At 38.9% G+C, this 26,299-nt stretch overlaps 2 protein-coding genes across 5 annotated transcripts in view; both read right to left on the bottom strand.

The window, feature by feature from the left end:
• Window positions 1-21,547, bottom strand: part of LOC131467657 (noelin-2-like) — a 53,378-nt gene extending 31,831 nt beyond the window's left edge. Inside the window, exons 1-5 of one of the 4 annotated variants that reach the window (XM_058641684.1) lie at window positions 21,413-21,547; window positions 20,391-20,537; window positions 20,194-20,298; window positions 8,872-9,021; window positions 5,301-5,456 (exon numbers count right to left, since the gene is read on the bottom strand). In XM_058641684.1, coding sequence (XP_058497667.1) covers window positions 5,301-5,456; window positions 8,872-9,021; window positions 20,194-20,256 — 369 coding nt within the window. In that variant the 5' untranslated portion in view covers window positions 20,257-20,298; window positions 20,391-20,537; window positions 21,413-21,547. Of the gene's footprint in view, window positions 1-5,300; window positions 5,457-8,871; window positions 9,022-16,766; window positions 17,303-20,193; window positions 20,299-20,390; window positions 20,538-21,296 lie in introns of those variants that run through there. The other 3 variants (XM_058641685.1, XM_058641686.1, XM_058641683.1) reach the window with 3 other exon arrangements.
• A 1,418-nt stretch (window positions 21,548-22,965) lies between these two features.
• LOC131466880 (collagen alpha-1(XI) chain-like) overlaps window positions 22,966-26,299 on the bottom strand; it is a 46,128-nt gene continuing 42,794 nt past the window's right edge. Inside the window, exons 62-66 of the mRNA XM_058640451.1 lie at window positions 25,828-26,155; window positions 25,492-25,604; window positions 25,175-25,243; window positions 24,362-24,595; window positions 22,966-24,269 (exon numbers count right to left, since the gene is read on the bottom strand). Of these exons, the coding sequence (XP_058496434.1) occupies window positions 24,123-24,269; window positions 24,362-24,595; window positions 25,175-25,243; window positions 25,492-25,604; window positions 25,828-26,155 (891 nt within the window). The 3' untranslated portion in view covers window positions 22,966-24,122. The remainder of the gene's footprint in view (window positions 24,270-24,361; window positions 24,596-25,174; window positions 25,244-25,491; window positions 25,605-25,827; window positions 26,156-26,299) is intronic.

Below are 26,299 nucleotides of genomic sequence, written 5' to 3'. Positions count from 1 at the left end.
AAAACAATGAAGTGGGGTCAGCCTTAAATTCCGTCATCACACATTTCTGCGGTGGTCTGTACACCTCCAGTTTCAATCCGTGCAACATGCTCTCTGTCGCACACCGTCTTGTCCAGTTGGTGGAGCGATCTTGTTGTGGTCAAAAGAGACAACTAAGAAGACGGTAACCATGGAAACTAGCTTCAGGTTATATGAGGATGTCCGCACATAGACAAGTCAGCTCTCAAAGTATACAAGGACGAACAAATTAGGAAATCCTGATGAGAAATTGCCAATACTAACGTGGAATGTGAGATGGAGTACGCATGCACAGAATGCAAGAGTGACAGAGATAATTGTTTTATGAACGGAATATGCGAAGCAACCCTCCGCGGATACAGATCCCGGTAAGTATGACTAAGTTAACAATGACTTATGTATTATTGGTGATTTGTCACAGTCTAGAAGAGGAAACAATGCTTTATCCCTTGCACTGTTTCTCATGACTCTTTACTCATGTTTTTGGTTTAATTTTATTTTTATCTCTTTTGGACTGTGCTCCTGTCTCTGACCACTTAGTAAATGTGACATTCTTTTACAAGCTGTTGGCCCTGAGTTTTTGCCTCCTGCCTTAACACCATTACACAGTTGATGGGGACTCATGGTGAAAAGTAAAAAGGACTCAGCCATGGGAGGGGAAAGACCATTGTGCAGTGAAGAAGACAGAGAGCATCTGTGACTTTCCCCCCTGTGTTTTAGTTTCACTTTGAATCCTGAATAAAAGGAACCGCTCAGATTAGTTTGGACCGGTCCAAGCCAACTTTTTTTTAGATGTGGTTAAATCTGGTTGAGTTTGATGTGGGTTTTTTTTCCCCCAAATTAATTACTTTTACACATTTGTGTGTGCACCATCTCTATCCTAGCATATCTTCCAAACATCCCTGTGAGGAGCTAAGACACTAAACAGTGAGGAAAGAAACGAGCCAAATGGACAACTTTGCTCCAGAACATGCTGGAGGGGCTGAATGTCCCATCTGCCCTGGGAATGCCTCACAGTCCCACAGGAGCAGACGTGGAGAAGATGTGGCCGGAGGAAAGGATGATTGGGCTGCTCTGCTCATGTTACTGTCACTGCAAAATAATGACTGTGTGAATCATTACAACTTTTGTAAGGACTTTTGGTAAAATTAGCTTGAAGGAGGATCAATATTTAGTGTATGAATTATACATATAATACAGTTTTTTATTGCAGCAGGAGGATCAAGGGTTTGTTTCTTATATATCCTTTTATATATCTGTTTATGCCCTGACACTAACATGTCTTCTCACCCTTGTATCCCTCATCAAAAAATTACTTGCTGTGTAGAGAGGAGTCAGATTTGATATGGGGGTAAAAAGATTTGAAGAAGTGTCAAAAGCAAAGACAAAAACCTCATCTTCACAGAACAGCTCACACGCCCACACCCTAACACGACGACACATACAGCAAAGATGCTTGGCAGCCATCAAATTCTTTGCATGTCTAATCCCTTTCCTGTTATCTTAGGAATGATTTAGGAACTAAATGCTTACCTGAAATGACAAAACATTGTATGAAGCTGTAGCTCCATTTAATCAAAACACACAATAAAAGAATAGAGTGAATATTCTGTGACAGCTTTGATTCAATAATTGGAAACTCATTAAACATGTAAAGTATTAAAATCGATTATATGGCATGATCTGGTACAGAGTTAACACTTCACCTGGCTAATCCCCCCCTGCCACGTCTTCTGTTTCATCTTCAGCTCTCTAATCTCTCCTTTCCAGTTTCACTCGCTTACCCCTGCACTCTCTGTCTGACCTTTACCTTCCCACTTATTTCACTTTGCTCATTTCCATCATCCCTCCTGCCCTCAGAGTAAAACGGCAATAAGCAATACCCTTCTCCCCGATTCCTTCATCTCTCTCAAGCTCCCTATTAGCCCATCTATCAGACTGTCTTAATCTCCCTGGTTGACATCCTCTCCTCCCGCTGCCTCCCTTCCATGGGATAAAAATACTGTTTAGTTATTGATAAACCGACTGTAGCTGTGCATAAATATTCACTAGTTGTGCCTCTCAGAGCAAAGGCAAAAGCTTATGACTGTGAAAATTCCCTAGGGAGCCAAACACACACTAACACACACACACACACATATGCAAAGACTAACTGTATAAAAACTTAAAAACAGACCCAGGAGCCATATGATGTTGTTAAGAAGATGTTTGCTCAAGATGAAAGGCAGCAGGGAATTATGGGAAGACGGTAATACTCTCTATTTGGAGAAGTAAGGGATTGTTTGTGTGTGTGCATAGAAACCTGGTCCTAATGAGGCAGAACCTTATTTTTGAGGAACTGGTTAAGTTTAAGATTTGAATTGCAGTTAAGTTAAGGTTAGGGTTAGTCATTAACAGGTTATGCTTAAGGTTAGAGATAAAGCTAGGCTGTCCAAATGAACGGCAGTCAATGCAGTGTGGTGCTTGTGTGTGTGTGTGTGTGTGTGTGTGTACTTGTATTCGGTGTATACCTCTTTCGGCGCTTGTCTTTCACAGACCTGCTCATGATTCTAAATGTTGAGTTTATGACTTCATTATATTTAATCTGTCTTGTGTTTGTTTTCAGATTTTGAAGTAATAATTTGACATTTTGGGAAACTTGTCTGTATGCTAAATGTAGCTAAGGTCAGGAGCTAATTAGGTTAGCAGCTGAAAGGCTTTTAGCGAAGATTGAAAGGAGTTACTGCTCCAAGAATTAGTCTGGCACACACTAGGACTGGGCCATAATTCTATTACAATACACTGTATGTATTGCAGGCTGACTGAGGACCAGAACCTAATGTGGGTCATCTTCAAACTGGGAGGTTAGGGATACAATCCCCAGCTCCTCTATTTACATGCTGATGTGTTCATGGCCAAGACACTTAACCCCAAATTGTTACTGGTAGCTGTGCTGGCAGCGTGTCAGTGTGTGTGAATAATGTGTAATGGAAAAAGCTCTACATATAGATGCACCATATGTGTGTGTTAATTGGTGTGAATGATAAAAAAGACAAGACTGTAGTGTGAAGCACGTTGAGTGATTTTTAAGACTACGTAAGAGCTATATAAACACAGACCATTTATCGTAGACAGTTTCTTCAATAATTATGGAGCAAATGTTCAATATATATTGATGTTTATGCCCCTTGCAAACACAATGTTTTACCTTGGATTTGTGAAATGCTTCTCTGTTTAATGTGTTTGTCATTTCCTCCAAAGAAGTTTAAAACCGCAATTGAGTGGTTTCTTCAATTTTTGCTACAAAGCACAAACAAATCATATCAATTATTATCGAGAGACTAATGTGATTTGTTTTGTTTTTTTCATATCATGACAGCATTTTTAGACATATAGTCCAACCCTACCACACACATTCTCCGAAAATCAATGGAATGTATCCATCCTCCGGATTTGCAAACATTTAAAACAAAATAGAGGTGTTTATATAAGGATTTTTCTTCAGAGCCTGAATCATTTTCTTGCTTTTGTGTTTATGCCAAGCGAAGCAAACCAGCTGTTGGCTATACTTAATCTTCATATTGACTGCACAGACTTGGTGGTATCAGTTAGAAGTGGACTTTAAAGGATTATCTTTTTATGTAATGTGACCAAAGACTTAGGCTAACATAAGCTAGAGGTGCTGTCAGACCTGATGTTGATAGGCCAAATTTACTCATTAGGTCAGAGTCTCACTTTCTGCATCCAGGTTGGACGTGGACCCTACACAGATGAACATGAGCAAACTTCCAGTACATGCTCCCTTTGGAATAACACTTTCAAGTCCAATTGGTGGCACACTCTTGTTTTGGTCAAAAGAGACAACGAAGAGGCGAGTAACCATGGAAACTTGCTTAAGTTATATGAGGAAGTCCGCTGGTACCTGCATACACACAACCCGGCCCTTAAGTATGCAGGCTCTCACTAAAATGTTACATTTCTTTACAATCATTCAGGGCTGCAACAAATAATCAGTTTTTTGATTATTATTAAGCTATTTAATTATTCAAGTATTTCTATTTTATGAATAAATACAAGTTCTCTGATTCCAGGTGGACAAAACAACATTGGAGGACATGGTCATTTTGAGATTTGGGAAGTTTAAAAAAAATCTATTCTGATAACCGTTTATCATTTTGTTTGTTTTTTAATAATTAAAACAATAATATTTTCTGGTTTCTTTGCTTCATATAACAAATAAATAATTAAAACTGATTACCACCCATTTCATGGATCAAAAAGTAAAAACAAGATTATAAAAACCACCATTAGTTGCAGGCCTAATCTGAATTGAGTATTTCTTCACCATCAAACGACATACCTTAAAAGTAAGCTATGTTACACAGTCTGTAGTAAATACCAGTAAAGTTGCCCAGTTAGCCCTGGTTTAGTGATTGTACATCAAATGACAAAATACAGCATTAAAACTGGTCTAAACAAAGTTTAAAATTATTATTTCTTATAAAGCATGTAGACAGGGGAAATGTTCTTTATTTTTCAGTAGTTTCAACATTATCACTATCTTTGCTTTAAAATACAAACCCTCACATTACTCTCACATGCAGGCATAAACATTGCACAGGCTTTTTACAACCCTTTTTTTTAAACAACCTTTTAGTTCAGCATCATTAGTCCAGAGCTGCAAGATACAGCCATTAAACAAGCGGTTTCACAGCTTATTTAACTGTTTAGATCATTCACCCCTCACTTCTCAGATCTATAGCCTCATATTCTCTGTAACCTGTGTCACTGACATAGACACCTACCAGCAGCACCATGACAGAAAACACAGAAATTTTTATTCCTAATTTAAGGAGTGAAATACAGTTAGAAGTCACAGCTTATCCAGCAGGGTAATCTCACCTTGTCACCTGCAAATTTAAAGCACTGAAAAATCTGTGTCGTGGATGTACTCCCTTTGAATCATATTAGGTACATTCCCTCGCTGCTTATGAAAACACATCCACATTCAATACAAATCTATCTTTCATATTTTCAGACAGCTCAGAGACTTGTTGAGTGATGCTGTTCATCTGCTGCCATCTTTTTATAAGACATTTACACAGCAGACATGAACAAACAGCTTTAACACAGATTTTGCCCCCTTCATGAAAGACGCCTTCATGTCTGAGAGCAGCCAGGGAACTTCAGTTTGGCATGCGTGAAATCAATGTTTTCACACCAAAGGTTATGTGTTCCCTACAGCAACCATCTTACACTATGTGTGTGTGTGTGTGTGTGTGTGTGCGTGTGCGCGTGCGTACCTGCAGGCCCTTTGTTGTCAGAGTGCGGGGGCTGGCCACATAAGTGTGTAAACGTCCATCCACTCCCCTCAGGAGAGGCTCAGAGTCTCGCACGTACTGAAGATCTCTGGATGTTCGCAGGTCTACAACCTCCATGGACTGACTCACATTTTGAACCTGACACAGACACACATAAACAATTGATATTATGAGTGATTATCATTAGCTGCCCATGTTCCCGGAAAAGATTATGAATCTTTCCTGTCTAAAGGCCAACTTTTGCTTCCAAACCCCTATTAGACCACAGTGCTTATATGGTGATGTGCTGGAATAGTTAAAGGGTTCCTGCACTGAATTCACACAGAGATTGTTGAGATATCTGTCATGGTAGTTTTAGTTTAGTTTCCCAAGGATACATTTCATTGAGACATTTCAGCTCCCATGCTGTGTGATAAAAATGCAATTTCATTTGTATTAATACAGAATTTAAAAATAACTTTTTGAACATTGAAATGAGGAATGATTCAATGCTGGTGCTCATCTCCAACATTCAGGGAGAAAAATTTGAAAATTCATGTTACAGTGACAGCAGCAGTTATCTAAAGTAGAACACTGTTCAGCCAGGTTTCAGGTCAGTAAATGGAATACACTGTTCAGGCTCTAGTAAAGCAAGATATAGACTATATTTTCTGCACGTGAAACCCAATTTACTGTTCAGCAGAGCTCAAAGGACTTCATTACCACTTGAGGCTGCTGTTGCAAAGTAAACAGGCACAATTCTTCATGGTCTTCCCATTATTTTCCTTTATGGTTAGACCATTCTTGCACCAGTGTGCACTAGGGAAGTGCTGCATGAGTCTTACTGCTGTCTTACTGTGAATATATTAACTTCATTATCTGAAAAATGCTGCATCAGGTATCTAACACGATGAGCAGCTTCAGCCGTCCAAACAGCTCTGTGAGGCTGTATTTAACGTTTGGCACAGTGGTGCCAAACACTAACACCGGCATGCTAACACGCTCAAAATGATAGTGATAGCTTTAGTCAGGCTGCTGCTAAAACGAGACAAAATACTCTGACAGCACAAACATCACAAGGTTAACAACTGTTTTTTTGAGAAAAAAAAAGACTGAATCCCTGATCACTTCTATTTACATCCACAAGAATTTCATGAAAAAAATATAATAAACACATTCCACTAATGTGTTTATTATAATAATAAATTCCACTACCACTACGTCTAATGCTCCTCAGACGCAGATTCACTATAACTAACTGGCGTATGAGCAAATATAGGCAATTCTATTTCTTTCTAGCTGCTGTGATAAATCGAGATATTTGACCATATGTTGAAAAAGGAAAAGCCACAGCAAATATTTGCTCCAGTGTAAACAGTTTAACGTGGAGATTGTGGAGCATCCAAAGTAAAAGAGCACTAATTGGGGAATGCAAATTACAACAGATTTATTTAAGTGGTTCTTTTTAAAGTAGAGGTTGCATAGATCTCAGGAACAGATGCCAAATAAAACCACCAGTGGGAAAACTTGTCTTTATGACTGATATAGACTACATCTAAAATTAACTGACCTTTAAGTAAAATTCCTTGGCTCAACACCATGATGCACACACACACACACACACACACACACACACACGATGGTTTCCTTTGAGGCATAATCTCATTAGATACATTCAAACAAGATTCTCCCCTACAGTGTGTTGTGTTCAAAAGAAACAAACACTCCCACGCCTCTTCTCATTAACCACCCTCAAATGCTACCAGACACTTCAATCCTCGCTTCACACTGAATGGAAAAAGAGTCTAGAAAACAAAAATCTACAATAAAAAAAAATGACCCAGATATCCAGAAGTGACATGAAAACAAATAAACAAACTAAATCCTGCCAACATACAGTACTGTGCATAAGTCTCACTGCACCACCAGCTGTGCAATCATATGTCGAATAAACCTGGCATGAGAGCCAAGGGTTGTGCTAATGTTCAAGTGTAAAGGTAGCAGTGGCAGTTGCAGTTGCTGGTCTTTCAAACAGGGGAAGCTCAGTTCAGGCCCAGTTACTTTTACATAAATTCTTACATAAATTCTGCCAACAAACAACTAGAACAAGGAAACGTGATAATTATGTAAAACTAAAATGCTATCAGAGTGTTTTAATTTATAGTGTATATGTACAAACGAAACACACAATGACCAGCTACTTGTCTACAGACTTCCCTCGCACAATCCACACAGGACTGAGGCAGAAAAGGCTCCGCCGTCGTGTATGCTCCGCCTCCGACATTTCCTCCAATCATCATGCAAGAAGCCCAGCGCCAGCGCCCGCCAACTGCTCTGTTGACGAAGCTGAGCTTCCGTGGAAGTGACGTTTTGTCGCATTTTTCCTATCACCATCGAGCTCACCAAAGTGAAAAAAACTATTCTGTGTCGTCCCACAGAGAACAGTTGAAGCTGAGCTTCAAGTGACTTTAATGCGGAGGCTGCTACGGGAATACGAAAATCACGTAATGACCCGTCATCCGTGATAAACAGCTGATTCTGAACAAACTAGTGACACGTTTAGTATTGAAATGTAAATACAACACAGTCCATTTTTTGACGACTTTTGAGATGAAGCTGAGCTTCCCTTGTTGTCTAAGAGCAGTCGCCACTGAAGGGAAGGTCACACTTAATATTTGGATGTGTTCCAATAAAGTGATCGAGAAATGATCATACTGTATGGTCATTATAGCATTACTAACACAACAAACCGAATAGTATGGCCTAAGACGTTTGCACAGCACTGCATCTCTCACTGTAACACATGGCCAGAAGAAGCATGTGTTCACACTTCACAGCAGGCTCTGGGTGTCACTTCCAGAGGAACACTAAGCTAATTAAGATTCATAACCACAGACTCTCACAACAGGAGCAAGGGCAAGAGAGATGGAGGCTGTTATTTTAGATTTCATGTACATTTCTGTTTTCAGCAAGTACTGGATGAAACAGGGAATGGTTAAAAAAAACAACTAAAACTAAAACATAATGTTGTCTTTAGTGTGCTGTGGCTGTTTTTACTTTGGCGAGGCCAGGGCATTACAGCGGCTGCTGATGTGTGAGGCTCACAGTAGTGTGTGCATTGAGAAATGTTTGCTGGATTTGACAGTGTTCAATAATTCATCAACTTCTGTCACAAATCACTTTTATTAGTCTCGTCGCCAGAAATGTGCTTATGCAGCCACATTCATATCCCCACACAAACACGTGTAAAAAGCGCCCTGATACACTCAGCTGCATCCTGCAATATAGAACAATGTGTCTTTTCTATCCATCTCCCCATATGTCCTCTGAGTTTAAAGTCTTATGGCATGTTGAATGACTGCCAGCCTGTGGAGGATGCAGCTACTGATGTGTCAGGGAAACAGCTGTCAGTGAAACCTGAGTGAGTGTCTGCTCAGGTGTGTTTCCGAAAGTGTCAAAACAAAGAGACAGTCCGGTGAATATTTCATTTCAGTATGCTGCATTTTCCTTGCTCTGCATCACAATGCTGACCACTGACACATACATACACACACACACACACACACAGACACACCTGTTCAGTCAAGAGGCGCAGTTGTCGACTCCGAGGGTCCCGTTTGCAGAGGTTTCGTGCCGGAGCGACCACTGTGCACACACACCTGCCATCAGGATCTGACGCCGTGCTGTAAACCTGCCAGCCTTCCTCGGAGCCTGGGTACAACCCCTGCAAACAAACAGGCTGTGTTAATGAAGTCGGTGCCGAAATATCATGCAGCTGTACATTCAACAGCAGAAAAGGTCAGACTAAACACAAACAATGGATTTTCCTTTTTTGTTTTTAATAGAAATCACATTCATTGAAAAAATCAATGCGCTTTTAATTATTTTTGAAAGAATAACCTTACATACATTTGAGTCTGAAGACATTGGTGTCCTTTATGGAATAACATCTAGTACAATGCATCCGTTCAATAAGAAAACAAATTGATAGATATTTATTTATAAAGAATGAAAAAAGGATTTCTAAAATGTGACTTTGGGCCTTTTGTCAATTTTATCATTGTCCTGCATTTATTATTATTTGACACTTTATGTTTCATTCATTTGGTAAGTTGAGAAAATAAAAAAACATGAAAAACTAATGAAATAGTGTCATTACTTGGAGCTTTGCTAAATAAATAAAAACATGCTCATTTAAAACCCATCTTACTTATTATCATGGGGAAAAAAATGGAGCTTGACTAAATCTATAAAATCTAAAATGTGTCTCTTTCCATTTAGTCACTGTAACCCAGATATGACAGAGCACTCAAATATCATACATTCATTATATGTACTTCTGTCATGTGCAAACACCACAAGCTGCATGAACACTGGCCTTGCTGTATCAGGAGCCACTTTCCGTCAGGCTGCATACAAATGTCTGTGTTCAAGCAAGACATGCAGTATATTATGAGGATACGGTATATAAGAGACCTGTGTAGTGGTGAGTGTAAAATAAAAATGTCTACATCTTGATACGGTGTGTCACAATAAAAGCCACCATAACCATTAAATATTATGAAGGCAGTAAAGTGTCACTAATAAAACTTAGACTTTATAACCACGTAATAAATGTTTACATGTTTTTGTGTTTTTTTGGTGTATGGGAGTTAATGTATGGTAGCCAATTTCTTTGACTGAATTATTTTGTTTTTGTTGACTCAATGTGAATAGATGATTTTCATTGTACTTCATTCATATGGGGGCGGAGGCTTCACTGCCCATTCACTTTAAATGTGGCTGTCTTAGAACAACTGCATTTTAGATTCATTCATTTCCTTTGCTTTGGCACCGGCCAATCATAACACTTCATGCAAATATTCCAGCACAATCAAAAACAAGTCATCATGACTAGCAGCATGAGATCATGGGAATTTACATATATACAGTATCTTTAACCTCAGACTGGACACTGTCCCATCAGAGCCCTTTGCGGGGCAGAGTGCACCAAACAATGGCCAACACCATCACTAGTGGTGTTTCCATTACAGTTTCACAAAATAAAAGCTATATTTCTTTGAACTATTTGAACTATTTTCTAAAAGTACAATTACAGGTGTTTCCATTGAAGGGTATTTTGCATAAGAACCGTAATTCTTGTAAAGTCTTGTGACTTCCCCAATTTTTTCCACTCAGGGTATGAATATGACATTTTATATGTCATTAACCTTGTCTCTTTCGCTCCCTAGTTTGTGTCTTTCCCTCCTTCCTTCCCTCTCGCTCTCTCTCTGTATCCTCATCTTGCAGGTTGCAGGATCAAGATCCAGTTTTCGAGGTTATCCAGATCATACATATCATCACCATTGTTCTTGTGCTATAATTAAAAGTCAATATCAGTATAATTTTTATCAACACTCTCTGCTGCTGCTTGTATAATCACAGTGTATTGCTATAAACATGTAATCATTGACTGTATACACTTGTGACTGCACATCTCTGAGCCTGGTTCTGTCAGAGATTTCTTCCTGTTAAGAGGGAGTTTTTTCTCTCCACTGATGCCTAGTGCTTGCTCCTTGTGTGAACTGTTGGTGTTCTCTACTCTCCTTGATGTTGTCTATGTACAGTGTCTTGAGATAATGTATGTTATGATTTGGCGCTATACAAATAAAAATTGAATTGAATTGAATTGAAATTGAATTTTTGTCCACTTTTTGCATTTCCATGATTTTGGAACAGTGATCTTGATTATCGCTACTGCCGTTGCTGTGATTGTTTTCAACAGAAGATGAAGGTAGTCCACACATACCACACCACCCTGTTCCTAACACAACATACAATAGATGTGTGTTCATTTTTAGTGAAAATCGTGTAATGTGTTAGCATCATCGCAATTACCTTAACAAAGATTTGTTTTCTTCTGGATACTCTGCCATCTTTACTATACCAGGAGAAACGTAGTGATATACCAGCAAAGCACTAATAACCAACCTCACTACTACTGTGTTGTCACTATCAAACCTCAAGTGTGTTTGTGTTCACTAATTCATATGTTGATAGTGTAAATCAGGCAAGTGGGAGTGGCTTTATAGTGAACAGCGCTGCAGGATACTGGTGTGGCAGACTAAGACACATATTCTGCGTTTCCATCATGGTACAGTTCTGTTTGGATTGGTAAAGTCCTAGGTCAGGCTTGCATTTCAACTGAGAACAATACTGCTATACTTGATGGACTGGGTGTGGGCCGTATCAGCATACGTAGCATGACGCCAGTCTAGCTCCACCCTGACCATATTGCAGCATTTTACTGGTACCGCAAGGGAACGATGCCAAAAATAGAAACGCAAAAAAAAATACCGTTCCACTAGATGGAAACACAGCTATACAGTCTTTAATCCTTGTGTGCTGGTTACATGTTCACTTCTTTTGTTTGTAATAATAGTTAAATTCCAAACATTTTCTTCATGAAAACCCCTTTTTGCAAAATCAGTAAATAGAAATAATTTAAAAAAAAAAAGAAGCTACATTCTTTACTTTTGAATAACATCTAAACATCCTTATTCTTTGGTCACCAGTGAGTCATACCACTATGGGGATATTTTTCCCAGGCAAATCTTTTCTTTTCAGAATGTTTCAATCTAATTCTATCTGACTGTTAAATCTCAGCAGGGTTTCAGGAGCATAAGACGAAACAGCTCTAGTGATTTAAATGTCCATTTATGTTTGGAAGTGTGCATTTGCTTTTTATTTTGTCGACTGTGCCAGGTACCTGTGTACAAACGGAATATTTCTCATTTGCAGCTAAAATCAGCAGTGACATCTTCCACATGTGTGTGTCCAGGAAAGCTAACAGCAAAACTGGAGAGCTTCCACCCTCCGCTCCCACAGCCAGCGCTGCTGCTCTGTTCTCCCTCACACAAAAAGTCAAAAACTCCCCAGAGCTCCCAGAACAATGCACACACAAAAAAATCATTCCAAACCTACTCACAGTCCATACTAATGCAAATTTCAACTTGGGCTATTACTATTTAATTTGAATATTAAGCACATATATCACCAATCAATGCCTCATTTTCACAACACATATTTTTAACCCATAATATAAAACATTAAATGAATTATTAATGAAAATGTATTTGATTAAACAACCCGATCATTCTTTCAGTTTAGTGTACTCCCCCCCACACACTTTGTTGTTGGGGTTAAAGAAGCAAACTACGTGGAAGCAGCAATGAAATGCTTTATCAGTGTTATTATACAATGTTGACATTAAAATACAGCAGAATTTGCAGCATTGAAATCTTTTGTACCCTAAAGCAGGTACAAAAGACCCCAACAGCCAATAAGTGACCAAAACATTGGAGCAAATACTTTCCTCAGGTAAATACTTACCTAAAACAGCCTAGTAAAACTAGGCTGTTTGCCTCTAGTTGACAGTTGACCAACACTTCTACTTCTTATTATTTTCATTTACCCATTATACCACTGATTCTTCCAGGGTTGTGAGGGGTAGGGCTGTCACGATAATCAAAAAAATGAAATACCGCAGTATGAAAGAGAAGAAGACAAGATACCTCGTATTAAGACTGGTTCAGAGAGAAACAGTGGCGAGGGCAGTGCGAAAAGCTAACGTGCTGTGATAACATAATTAGACTTGCTTACGACACTTGCTTACAATAATATCACATGTATACAGTAAAGCCACATTAATTTACCATGGTGAAAATTCCCTTATCACAACAGCCCGAGTGAGGGGAGCTGACAGTGGTGAACACAAGCTAAACACTACAGGTCAGCAGCCTATCACAGAAACAGTATACAGTGACAAACATTCACACAATTTAAAGTCTCCTATTAACCTAAGCCCAATCTGCATGTGTCTGGATTGTGAGTATCAGGAGAAAACCACAATCAATGGGAGTTGAACTGAAGATATTTCAATGCTCTAGCTTCAAAGGTTATTTAAAGTTGAACAATAAGTATTCTGTTGTGGGTTAAGAAGCATTTAGTTAATGCCACAACAGCAGTAGAAGATTAGCTTCCAAACAATAAATAACTTTTTAATAATGATTATGAGCAGCGCAATGCATCTATGCTATGGTGATTTTTTAAGGGCTGTAATATACAGCAAGACAAATAAAAAACATTCTTTAATTTGCAGATTTGTTAGGCAGTGCTGAAACGACAGCGATTATTCCCTGGTCTCCACACATACAATTAGCAAACAAGTGAGATCATGAACTCACTTTGCAGAGATCAGACTGGCCTCCAGTCTGACCCACTTAGGAATAACATTTTAGAACAATGTAAAAACAAAGCTGTGCTCATTCTGACACACACCAGCCTTTCATAGTTATTGGGCTAAGGAGCTGCCCTACAAACCCTGAAAAAGAATAACGACAGCGCAGAGGAGGAGGCTGGAAGTAGGGAAGTGTGGGAGGGTGAAAGGGAATGGGAGGTGGAGGCATGGAGGGAAACATCCCATAAATCAATCAGCAGGGTTTGGTGTGGTGACCTTGAAGTCCAGTTTACAATAAAGCTTATGGTGAGGAGGAGGGATTTAAAAGAGGAGGACGTGGATGAGATGACAATGTAAGCATCGGTTGTGCCCATTGCTCAATATAATTAAGCAGAGGACATGCTGCACCTGAGGGTTCGCTTCACACAAGAGAAAAATGATAAAAATCTACTCAGGCAGTTCAACTGATTGTGATCAGTGTATATGGAGAGAAAGTATAACATGACATGGCTAAATCTGCAGGAATTCAAGTGAGGCGGTGAAAGTAGGGAGGCAGGAAAGGTACTATCTTCTAAAAAAGCATATATAGCTATAGTTAACTTTACAGCCATAGGTATTTCTGCAGTTCCACACATGGGGAGCAGTAGATCAGTTCATTTAAAAAAAATTGTTTGATTTGAAAGATTTAACTAGATAATGAGACAGCTGTAACACACTACATGTTGGGACATAAAAGTCAGCTAAAATCGATTGTAGTTGGAAAAAGATCCCTAAAGAAGTAATGCATAAAAGTTAGCAAAGAAAAATACGGATTCATGATTCAAATACATTGTTAAAGCATTGGATATACACATGAAAAAATTGTGAACAGTTAAGGACAAGAGATCCATTTATCCAATTATCCACAATTTCCTCCGAGATAATACAAGTATTCTGATTCTGATTCTGATCCATAAAAGAGTGGAAATATTGCATAATTGTGGGAAAAAATGTTTGATTAAATCTCCATACTATATTTGTCAAAAAAAAACAATAAATCCAAATCAAAGTCAAACTAATCTTAATCAAAAGATCATTATTGACCATGAGTATGAATCTTATGCAGGTGAAAAAAATATGATGTACAGACCAGGTCATTGCTGTTTTGTGTGGTGTTATTGTTCAAAAAGCAAGCAAATAACAAAAGAGCAATGGAATCCATGTCTGCCTCTCTCTCTCAAAAAAAACCCCCCACAGGCCGACCAAGGTGCATTCTGGTCATCTGACATAAATAACATGACTGATGCCCACACTATGGTCAGATCAATCCCTGGCTCCACTGGCTACATGCTGATATATAGACCCCAACCTGCTTGTGATGGCAGCGTGTGTATAGACGTGTGCAATAAGAAGCACTGCATATTGATGTGCTGTATGAATGTGTGTGTAACTGTTATGCATGTGATTGGATGAGTTAGGGGTGGGAATCACAGGGTGCCTCACGATATGATGCGATACGCGATACATGGCCCACGATACCAATAATATCACGATGCAATAATTATTCGATAATCAACATATTGCAAGGCAATCATACAGCGACACATCACCATATCTGTCTAACTGAAGAAAACTAAACGTCGTTAAAAGTGTTCACTCACAATATAGAGAACAAGTGCATAAAGTCTATGTATTAAACTATTGAATGGATGGAGCGTCTCTAAACATAGCTTTCTCCAACATTATCCTGCTGTAAACTCCCTCTTCTACAGCCAGGTAACTTCCACCCAGGTTTTCCTCAATCATTGATAGGGACTGTGTACTTTAGAGTGCCTCAATTTATTAACTATTTGCCCAGGCGTATTGATTATCGAGGCATGACGATATATCTCCAAATCGATATTTTGACCCACCCCTAGGATGAGAGGTTAAGAAGAAAACTATAAAAGTGTGATATAAATGAAGAATATTTACCATTTAATGTACATAACCAATAACTTTACATTACATTCAGCTTAAAAAGTGTCCAACAGAACCTATTTGGAATTGCAGGGTTACTTCAGCAGAGACAAGTGGTTTGGGAACCACTGATTTAGTTCATGATTACATTAATCATCAATGTTAATTATGGGAAAACAACATTTTCTCTCCACTGTGTCCTGAAGTTGCATGCAGTAAGTAGCAGCAAGACTGCCTCTCTGACATCTCCATCTGTTCTTACCCAGTTCTGGCCATGTGTGTGTTTACGTGTACGCGTTCGCGCGCGCGCGTGTGTGTGTGTGGGCATCTAATTGAGTCTGTGTGCACTTTGCTGAACTTGCAATGTCCCTCCACATAGCAGCTGTGATCTGCTTCTTAAGCCAGACAACTAAATCATCTAACGCCCAGGCAGGCACACATAAATATACAAACATAAACCATATATATCCAGTATTATATACAGTATATATATGTGTATATATATATATATATATATATATGTATATATATATATACATATATATATGTACTGTGGAATAGTCTAGCATCTACATGTCTAGGGTTGCCAGGGTGTTGCTAAGGCAAGAAATTGCTGCCTGTCCCATGGGTGAGTCAGCCTTCCCCAGGAGAAATATCACCCCAGTAAGTCAGAGAGAGAGAGAGAGCAATCCTATTACTCCGGCGTGTGTGTGTGTGTGTGTGTGTGTGTGTGTGTGTGTGTGTGTGTGTGTGTGTGTGTGTGCGTGCGTGTGTGCGTGCATGTGTGCAAACTGTACATGTGTTCTTTACGAGTTAAAAGAAGAGAAAGGATGGATTATTTATTTCTTAATCTATTTTTAGAGCTATTAATTTCTCATGTTTACGACTGAGCGGGCTTCATTTTCTTTCAAGTTTTGTTCTAAATCAGAAGCTTTTCGTTTCTATCGCTGCTCCTTGTTCGCTCTATTTTCTGCAACATTGAGCAGATTCAATATCTGCGTTTTTGAATGGTCCTGATTGTATTGTATTGATCCTTCAGTTGTACTTTTTTTTTCTCCATTAACTGTTTGGACAGTCTTGGTGTATTTTTGCAGCCACAAAGCGACAGGCTACCTTATCAAATACAAAGCATCATGTCACATTGGTGTGATAATCATGACACTTTTACAAAAAGTTTTTTTTGACAAAAAAACATCACATCTCTCTAAAGTGTCAGATTTTAAATAGAGCAAAGCTTTCTCATTTAGAGTGAAAGTAAACATTTTTGTAAATAAACGAATTTACTTATAAGTGTAAACATGCAGTATACATACACTGACGATGCGCTCATGTGTGCCGTCAGGAGAAATGATGGTTCCATTGAGTCCGACAAGTGATGGCAGAGTCTGGGACATCCAGTTAGTCACCATAGCCATGGTGCTGAGCACCGCGCCAATTTTTAACATGGGAACACTCATCCTGGCACACACACATTCACACTCACACACACACACACAAGGAGAAAGTCTGACTGGCTCTCACAAACTGTTGACAGCAGTCATGCTAAAATAAAAAAAACAGCACGTACACAAAATGATGTGTACACATGCTCAACAGTTCTCAGCCTAAGAATCCAAATACAGTGTGTATTCTCTGGAATTGTCCCACTGCTGCAAGTGTACGCTCCTTCACTGCCACAGGTTAGAGGAAAAATCCTGGAGCACAAGCTTCGCCTGATGCCTCCATGGGAAAAGACAGACACCCAAACATCCAAACATCCAGCTCAGGCTGCAGGAGATGCTCCAGGAAACAGCCACTTTGTCTCACTGAGCAATGTGTGTGTGTGTGCTTTCCTGGACTCCTTCCTTCCTCTGGCAGGAAGACACTGTGACTGAGCCAGCGCTGCTCTCTCATTTACCCACTCTGCCTCTCCCTCCCTCCACCCCACCCTCTCTCACAGACACACTCCATCTCTCAGTCTTATCTGTGTTTTCTCTCAACTTCTTCCTGACAGTACCACATTATAATATGTTGAAAATAATAAGCTGGAGCAGCATCTGCTTTAATGAACATACTGATTTACATAAAATGTAAGTTAAATTAAAAAAAACGTTTTCTTGCTTTTGTCTTTTCTACCTTCATTCATATTTTTCTTTTGTATTTTAATTTTCATCGCAGTCAAACTACCCCTCTCTTTTCCTCTCTGCTCACCACCTCTTGTTTTCTTCATATTGATCAAATCTACATTTCGATCAAACGACTACATGACAGCACAACGCTCTGAATTGACCTCTCCCTTCTAGTTTATTTGTGCAGTGGAAACTAACGCGACAGTGCCACCATGTGGGAGCGATGCCTCCTAGCATGACTGCAAGCTGCTTCACACCAGAGCAGATCTGAACAAAAAAGGAAGTACAAAATGTTCAGATGATGCTTGTGTCCATGACGTTTCCATGGAAACACTAAAGTAGCAACATAAAAAAAGAAGCCACTCTTGTCTTTTTAGTGCTGTGGACAGTTTGTATTTATCTGCACAGGAACTGCACATCTAACCTATTAACTCCAGTTCTACACAGTATTTTATTATTTAGTGTCCTTTTGTTGTTGGTTTGGACTAACTCAACCTACTAATATGAAATCATACAATTACATATTTTTCAGTGGTAATGCCATCTTTTCCTTGGAGCAATACAGTGTAGGTAACTGAGTTTCATCAGCAACACAAAAAATATCAAATTAAAATATTAATAAAATATAACTTGTGTAGTGACCGCAATGGTCTTTGCATGGCCCTGCAGAGAGGCCACCATCAATTTATGTCAGTGTAAAACAAATGTAGTCCACACCCTGAAAGCTTCATGTAAATAAAAGGAATACTACCTGTTGCCAATAGATGGCGCTATGACTGGCTTTGCAGGTTATCATCATGGACCGATTGGCCCTAAGACAATGTCAGTGTCATGAAGGAAGGTGAGGGCAGCATCTGTCTGGGCCGCGTGGCTAGTGGGGCAAGAAGATGTGAAAGTGTGCTATGTGACGACAGGATGACCAGAGGCATCTTTTAGAATTTTTTTTTAAAGGTTTGTTTGAAGCACAGACAGTTGTTGCTGTTGCTAAAGTACCAATCTTCATAAATCATAAAACATCTCCTGTTACAGCCCAGATTTTCATTATACTGTAAGATTATTACGGAATTATTCATCAACAATGCCATAAATATCCTGCCTACTGAAAGTACAAACCTTCCTTTTCCCACAAACAGAGCTTGTCCAACGGATTGACAAAATATTAGGGCTGCAACTAGCGATTACTTCCTCAATTAATTGATTAGTTGTTTGGTCCATAAAATGCAAACATTTTGATTGGTGTTTCCCAAAATGCAAAATGATAATCTTTTCAAATACCTTTTAAATTATTACGTGTCATTGATTTCTTTATTATTTGAAGCAACGAAACCAGAAAATATTGTGAGACCTTGTTTCAAGTAGGAAAGAAACATTCAAACCAATTAATCAATTATCCAAAATAGTTGGCGATTAATTTAGTAATCAACTAATAATTAAACGATTATTCGTTGCAACCTGCAAAATATATTCTTAATCGTTACACCAGGGCAAATATCAATATTTTAATTAAAAATGAAGGTCCTCCACAGTCCATGCCACTTTCACTTCCTGGGAGTCAGTACTTGATGATTGAAATTTGTGGCGGAAGTTACTTGGCCGATAAGAGGGAGTTTACAGCGGGATAATGGCTATATATGTGCCAGTATATGATTGTCTTGCAATACTGATTATCACAGTAACGTTGTATCGTGATATTATTGGTATCGTGTACCGTTGGGTACTCTGGGATTCCCACCCCTCATATTTATGTTCTGAGTACTACTAACACCAATCAACACAATATTTCGGACATAATTCATTGCATTTACTGTTGTTTTACAACCAGGGACCCATCCATCCATGTGATTGCCAGTCTAATACATGTAAAAGTGTGGGTAAAAAAAAAGCAAAAGAATTATTAAGTATTAAACTGATGAAACAACAATATGTTTTTGAGCTGTTAAAGACAGGGTGGTGTATCAAAGATCGCCTCGGCGTTAATAGCTGAAAGTGGTTCTCATGCTATACTTTATCAAGACGAACAACTTTACTGCAACAGAACTATGAAGACAATAGCTGTTGTGTTGTTCACTCCTGGGGCGATTTTGTGTCGACCATTTAACCAACCAATAAGAAAATGTTCTGTCTTTGTTCTCATCAGCAGTTACACGATCACTTTCCTATCTCTGTAGAATGCCCCCAGGATACATATGGATTATACATGGAAAACCCCTCAGCGAATACGTTTCACTAACATTAATATTTCACTCAGCAGCACTTAGAGGGAACACAGTTTGTTAGGAGATTCAGAAGCATCATAGAGCTGACATGACAAAACACCTTCAGGATATTTATGATCACTGGCTCAAGTATCTCCTTCTGTGCATTTGTAGGAAATGTCACACAACTCTAGATTCCTCTCAATTCAAAACTCCTGGCAGAAATAATAGTATATTTATCTAATATGAATTTTATTTCACTGGACAGAATGCAAAAAGACTACATCTTCAATAAGTCCAGAACTTGGGGAAGTATAATTATATTTCTAACTAGAAGAGCCAAAGAAGAACGTGTTACACACCACTTGAGTGAAAATTACAAACGCTCCACTCCATGTTCCAAAGAAAAAGAAGAAGTGACACAAGTGTCTTCTTACCCCACATGAGGAGACTATAGACAGCAGCAGCAGCAGCTCATAAGGGACTTCAGGGTGACCCATTCTCTCCTTCAGATGTCCCAGGGTTGGCTCACTGCAGACACACTGTTAAATAAACAAACAAAATCAAAACACACGCTGGGACCCTGTAAAGAGTTTAAGAGGACATCTTCCTCAGAAAACAACATGGAAAGTACAGTTTAGCCTCAGGGTTCGGATACTGCTGTAGTACTGTCGTGGCTAAGCTGGAGTGACCAATCCCCTCTGGCAGTAGAAGATGAACATAGTCCTGGTGTTGGCTTCATGCTGAGGAAACTCAAAGAGGCACCAACAGCACCAGACATCTGTGGTGGGGAAGGTGACAGATGGAGCGTATAGCAAGGAGGAGCCACGGGGAAAGATGTATATCAGATTTGATGTGAGATATAATACTGACAAATGTTTAGCCTCAATTCTAGTGAAGAATAATGTCATTGAAAAAGTACAGTTTTGAGTAAAATTATGCCTGGATATTATTTTCCTGTAAATTAATGACACAATTATCAGTTTCCAAGCAAAAAATGTAAAAATAAAATTACATTCAAAAACAATTATACTTGGACTTGACTGTCATTTTCTGTGTTAATGTACTTCCTATTTGACAAACCTTACTTGAGCTATTTATAAAACACTTTACAGTAGCCTATATTGGATTCTAAACAGAATTGGATGATGTCTGAAAACCTTTTTGCATCAACAGATGGATCAAATTTGAATATTATGTGCATTTAGTCGTAGTTGAAGCCCCCAACTCTTTATCTAAGATCTATGAAAACTTTACATTAACTTATACGTGTATGAAAATAAAAAAGGGAAGACTTCACAACAATAAAACAATGCACCAGGTCCAGATCAATCAAACCAAAATGGTTTAGAGAGTCAAATTAGACAGGAATAACAATATGAACAGGGTAAAACAACGTTAGCTCCATCCACTTAGCATCAGAGGCTAACATTAGCATTACCTTTCCACTCCGCTGACTGTCGGATAATAAGCTAAATTCAGTCTGTACATTTTGTAACTCTGTATGTTAGCGTGTACATTTAAACGAGTGTTGACTAACCTTTTTAACTAACGGTATTTCAATCTCATTGTTACTGAGATATTTCACCAGAACAGCCAAAGCAGATTCCCTACTTAGTGCAATGTGACAAAGATATGAAACTTTTTTTTTTTTACCTGCTTTTTTCATGGCTTTGCTCATTTGCTCACGGGTTACAATACATTTGCTGAGCGGTTTTTAACACTTAATCGCCAATTTTGTGTGGCATCATTTTGCCTAGTCATTTCATTGTGACTAGTATGAATTGTAGTCGTAGATATCTGTGACGTCATTCTTACTAGTCAAAAGCACAAATCCTGTGGCTATCTAATTTCAGTTTCAGATATATACAACGTTATTATGACTTCATAATTCAAGTTAGAGATAATATCTCTATAATATCTTTTTAGATATTGTTTCAAACAGTCAGAATTAAGTTGTAGATATCTCCAACTTGAATTGTATTTCATGTTGTATTTCATGTTGTAGATACTTGAAGAATTGTAGATGTCAATAATAACAAACCCCATACCCATGAATGGCAAATGACTGTTAAAATCTGAATTGCAGATATCTGTGACATCAGTCTTACTTGTGAAAACTAGAGATATCTGCAATTTGCAATAGTTTGTCATTATGGACAACTATACAACTACATTTCATACTAGTCAAAATGATGTCACGGATATCTGTAATGGTAATTCCACATATTCAGAGTACATTTGTAGATGCCACAGTGACCAGGCTACCCTCACACCACATCTGCCATTTTGAACCAGGAAAATACTTCATTGAATGTCACAGCTTTCATTGATTTAAAACACAATTTAACACTATTGAGCCCATTTTATTCTGTCAATTGTCATTTAAATAGAGCATAAAGGGGTTTGTCTCTATTTACTTATAAATGAGATATAATGGATATGCAACATTCTCATTGCAAAACATTCAACCTGATTTCATGCCCAGTCCAATATGGCAACAGTGTTGACAGAGGAACAGCAGTATCTGCACATTGTAGGGCTGCAAATATTATTCGATTACTAATCAATTACTAAATTAATTGTAAACTATTTTGATAATCTTTTGGCTGTCTGATTTTTCTGCTTCTTAAATGTGATTATTCTCTGGATTCTTTGCTCCATATAACAAAGAAATCATTAAAACTGAAAAATGTTGGTTTGAGAACGAACATTTTTAGGTTTGGTAAACACGGATCAACATTTTTTGACATTTTACAGACCAAACAAGCACTCGATTAAACGGAAAAATTATCGACAGATTTATCGATTATGAAAATAATCGTTAGTTGCAGCCCTAGCACATTGTTTTATCTTAAGTAAACAAACTAAAAATCAATGTTTAACTTATGACCTGAGGCAGTGTTTCACCTTGAGGATTATAAATATGCAGATCTCTAGGCATATATGATATGACTCTTTCCATGCAATGTCATGTCATATATACATTATTTAATCCGTGAAACATAGCAGTTAAACACTCATGTATAAGCTGGGTTTGTCTCTCATTAAAGTTTCAGGGAGTAAAAAGTTGTACTGCAGATGTCAGTGTATAGCACTGGCAGGCAGAGATGAGGGTCAGCATAAAGAAGGAAGACTAGGACAGGGAGAGAGAAATATAAATGATACATGCTCAATCTGCAGCACATGAATACCAAAGACAACCAGACTGAACACAAAAAGCCATTTATATGATATTTGAAAAACCTGGTTTCATGTCTTGGCTCTTTCACAGTGTTTGTGAAGGCAGAGGATCACAAAATACATCAGCATTCATTTGTTGGACTGTGTATATACAATAGACTAGTAGTCCTAAATATTAGAGCAAAAACTCAGGGTTATCACAAAAGTCATTATCACTGGAGACAATAAACATTTGTGCCAACATTTCATTTTGCTGTTGCTATACAGGGGTCTGAACCGAGGTTGTGGGTCAAAATAAAATGGAATATTATGCATTGTATGTCAATCTGGTCAAAAAATAAAACTACATCTCGTCATGTTAACTTAAATGTACATTATGAACTTTTATTAAAATATGTTAGTCACTCCTCCACACAATGATATGATGAATCAATAAAAGATCCTGAGGCAATCACATACCACAGTTTGTTTATGTTGAAAAAATATAAAACATGGCTTCACAATATATATATATGTATAAAAAAAAACAATGCACTGACCCAGTTCCCTTTAACAAAGGCAAGTACTCTGCAGGGAGTGTCATAATAGCACCGCGATGAATTACACTCTGACATACATCACATAACAGATAATTATAACAACAAAATCACAACAACAACACAAAACAAATTGAGGTTTGATGATGACAGAACAGGGTGGGTGAATGTGGCTGAAGAGTGTTAATATGTTAATATTTGTGAGCATGATTCACTGATTATAGTGTTTGGAGACTTGTGTGTGAATGGGCATTGAGTGCATAGATAATTATGTGAACAGATGTGGATTATTCGGAGAGCACCACTCCCTCCTACGAAGAGGAACGAGAGAAACAATAATCTGTGTCACAGAGGTTACCGAGAGGTTAGCATTCAAAAATGTAACACTTTTCTCGAAAAAAAACCCCCCCAAAAAAGACACACTGTATGTGAGTCAGCTATGACGAAGCCAGTGAGGAATGTGTGAATTCTTGTGCATCTGAATCGAACTTGTTTAAGAGAAGGAATACTGTTGTAGGTAAATCAACTTATAAATATATGACATCATGTATGTCTTCTAAGTAGTTTTCTCCCTGCATGTAAAAAGTGTCCACAGCTATTTTTTTTTAACTATTAAATTATTCTTGCTGCAAACTCCCCCGGCTCAGTTAACCGTTGTAGCAGACCGGGCCAACTTGGAAACCGAATTTCTGATTCCCGTTTCCAAAGTCGGACACTGCCACGTCGATGATGGGGAGTGTACTGGACAGCGGCGCGTCAAATTCCAACACAGTCCTCTCCTGCCCTGAGCGTGTCTGCAGGGAGAGAAAGACAGTTGCGCGGTCAGAAAATACGTGAAGGTGTATGTGCTCATACTCTTTTTGTGATTCATGTCTGCGTCACTCACTTGACACCCGTCGTACAGTGCACTGATGTAATGTGTGTTCTCATGCGTCAACTCCTCCCCGCTGCTGCCTCTGAAGCGCAGTGCATGTTCGTGGCCATAGGTGGCGGTGTGCAGCCATGCGGCAGAGTTGAGGCAGTGGTAGGTGAATGTCTGCTTTGCTGTGGCACTCAGCAGCTTCAGGAACGTCATCTGGACGGTGTGGATCGGAACGCCATCTGATCCAGAGTAGGAAAACTGCAAGAAAACACCGGAACACAACCTACGCATCAGTGTTATTCCAGACAACATAAAGCACACTAAATGTGGAGACGATGTTTGCACCAATTGTTAATGATAGAATTTCACTACAGACAATAACTGTCCACAATAACTGTCATGCCTGTGCAGGAGGAAAAGTCAAAAACGTATGAATTAATATGAATTATCCTTTGGGTCCCATGAACATTTGTACCAAACAAAAACCAAATAAAAATGGATCTTATTGTTGTTAAGATATTTTGACAAAAGGCTAAGAGGGAATCATCAGGTTAGCTGGATTCATCCTCAGGAAACCATTAGTTTCAGGACATTTAATGGGAACCTATCTGATCAATTTGATCCATAAATCTGGATCAAAATGAATGAAAATACTTGTAAACATAATTTTAAAGGGAGCCGATTGAATCAGCGTACTCATTAGAGTACTAACAATACATCTGTCTGACATTCAACCAAATGTATAGGACATTTATGATGAGATATTTCACATTCTACCTTGTCTTGTAAAACAAGCACTGATAGCATATGAGAGCATGCAGAATCATCACACTATACCTCTTTTCCTTTCCTGAATTTACTGTACCATGTGTCATGTTTTTCCCCTTTCCAGGCAGCCAACTTCACCTGATGGCAAACAAACAAACAAATCTTTCTCAACAACTAGATTTTAACCCAACACTGTAATCATGTTTATCTCTCTGTTGTAACCAGTTCTGCACTGAAGAAACCTCTGGAATGAGAGGTAACAGGTCTTCAGACTGAACTTGATGATTCATACTGGACCTTTAGGGTCATTCATCAAAATCAAAATCCTTTTGACCTCAAACTGTTAAAATGTGTATATGTTTTTGTGTTTCTGCATGTAAACTTACCGACTGAAACTTCTTGTCAGGGTACAGACATGTCTCTCCCTGTGCAGTGAAGTTACAAAACACTTTGAAGGAGTCTCGATGGCAGCCCTGGTTGGGATCTATCCAGTACTCACCTGGAGAGAGAGACAGAAGGAGAAGAGGAGGAGGAGGGTGGGCAGAGAGGACTAAAACTCAACCTTGTGAAGAAGAAGCCTGCTTGGTAAGGACATATTCAACAGGTTTCAAAAGAACAGAAAAACTACAGACATAAAATGGGGAGAGAAAATGAGTTTTAACATGCAGACAGCTGTTGCAATCAAAACGCTAGAAATGCAAAAGCGATTGAGTGATGAGTACCGTTGGGGAGCTCTGGATGGAGGAGCCAGAGCTCCTTGCAAGTGCGTGCTGGGCTGTGGTAAGTTCCCTGTGGGTTACGTAGACCCTCCACGTCCACTTTCATAGATGACAGAGATGCAAACACCTCCTGCATGTCTTGGCCATCATTCTTCGCCCAACCGTCCTGCTCCGCCTGGTCCCCCTGCATCCATTCCTCCTCTTCTCCATATATTGCATCCTCGCCCTCCTCCTCCTCCTCCTGTTCAAGTGCAGCACCATCAACCAAAGTGTGGGTCCTCCTTCTTCTTCCTCGCTCTGGCAGAGGGTCCATTCCAACTGCTGCCAGTCCCTGATGAGAGGAGAGGGTGAGAAAAAAGGGTATGAGTGTGGTCAAATGTAGATGAATGTGAATTAATGAGGTGTGTGAAGTTGCTGAATACACCCCTGACGATCAGCCAATGACAAAGAGCGACAATCGACCACAACAGTGCCT

The sequence above is a fragment of the Solea solea genome, chromosome 10 (assembly GCF_958295425.1).
Source record: "Solea solea chromosome 10, fSolSol10.1, whole genome shotgun sequence".
Taxonomy (NCBI): Eukaryota; Metazoa; Chordata; class Actinopteri; order Pleuronectiformes; family Soleidae; genus Solea; species Solea solea.
This window is presented reverse-complemented; position numbering and strand designations above follow the sequence as displayed.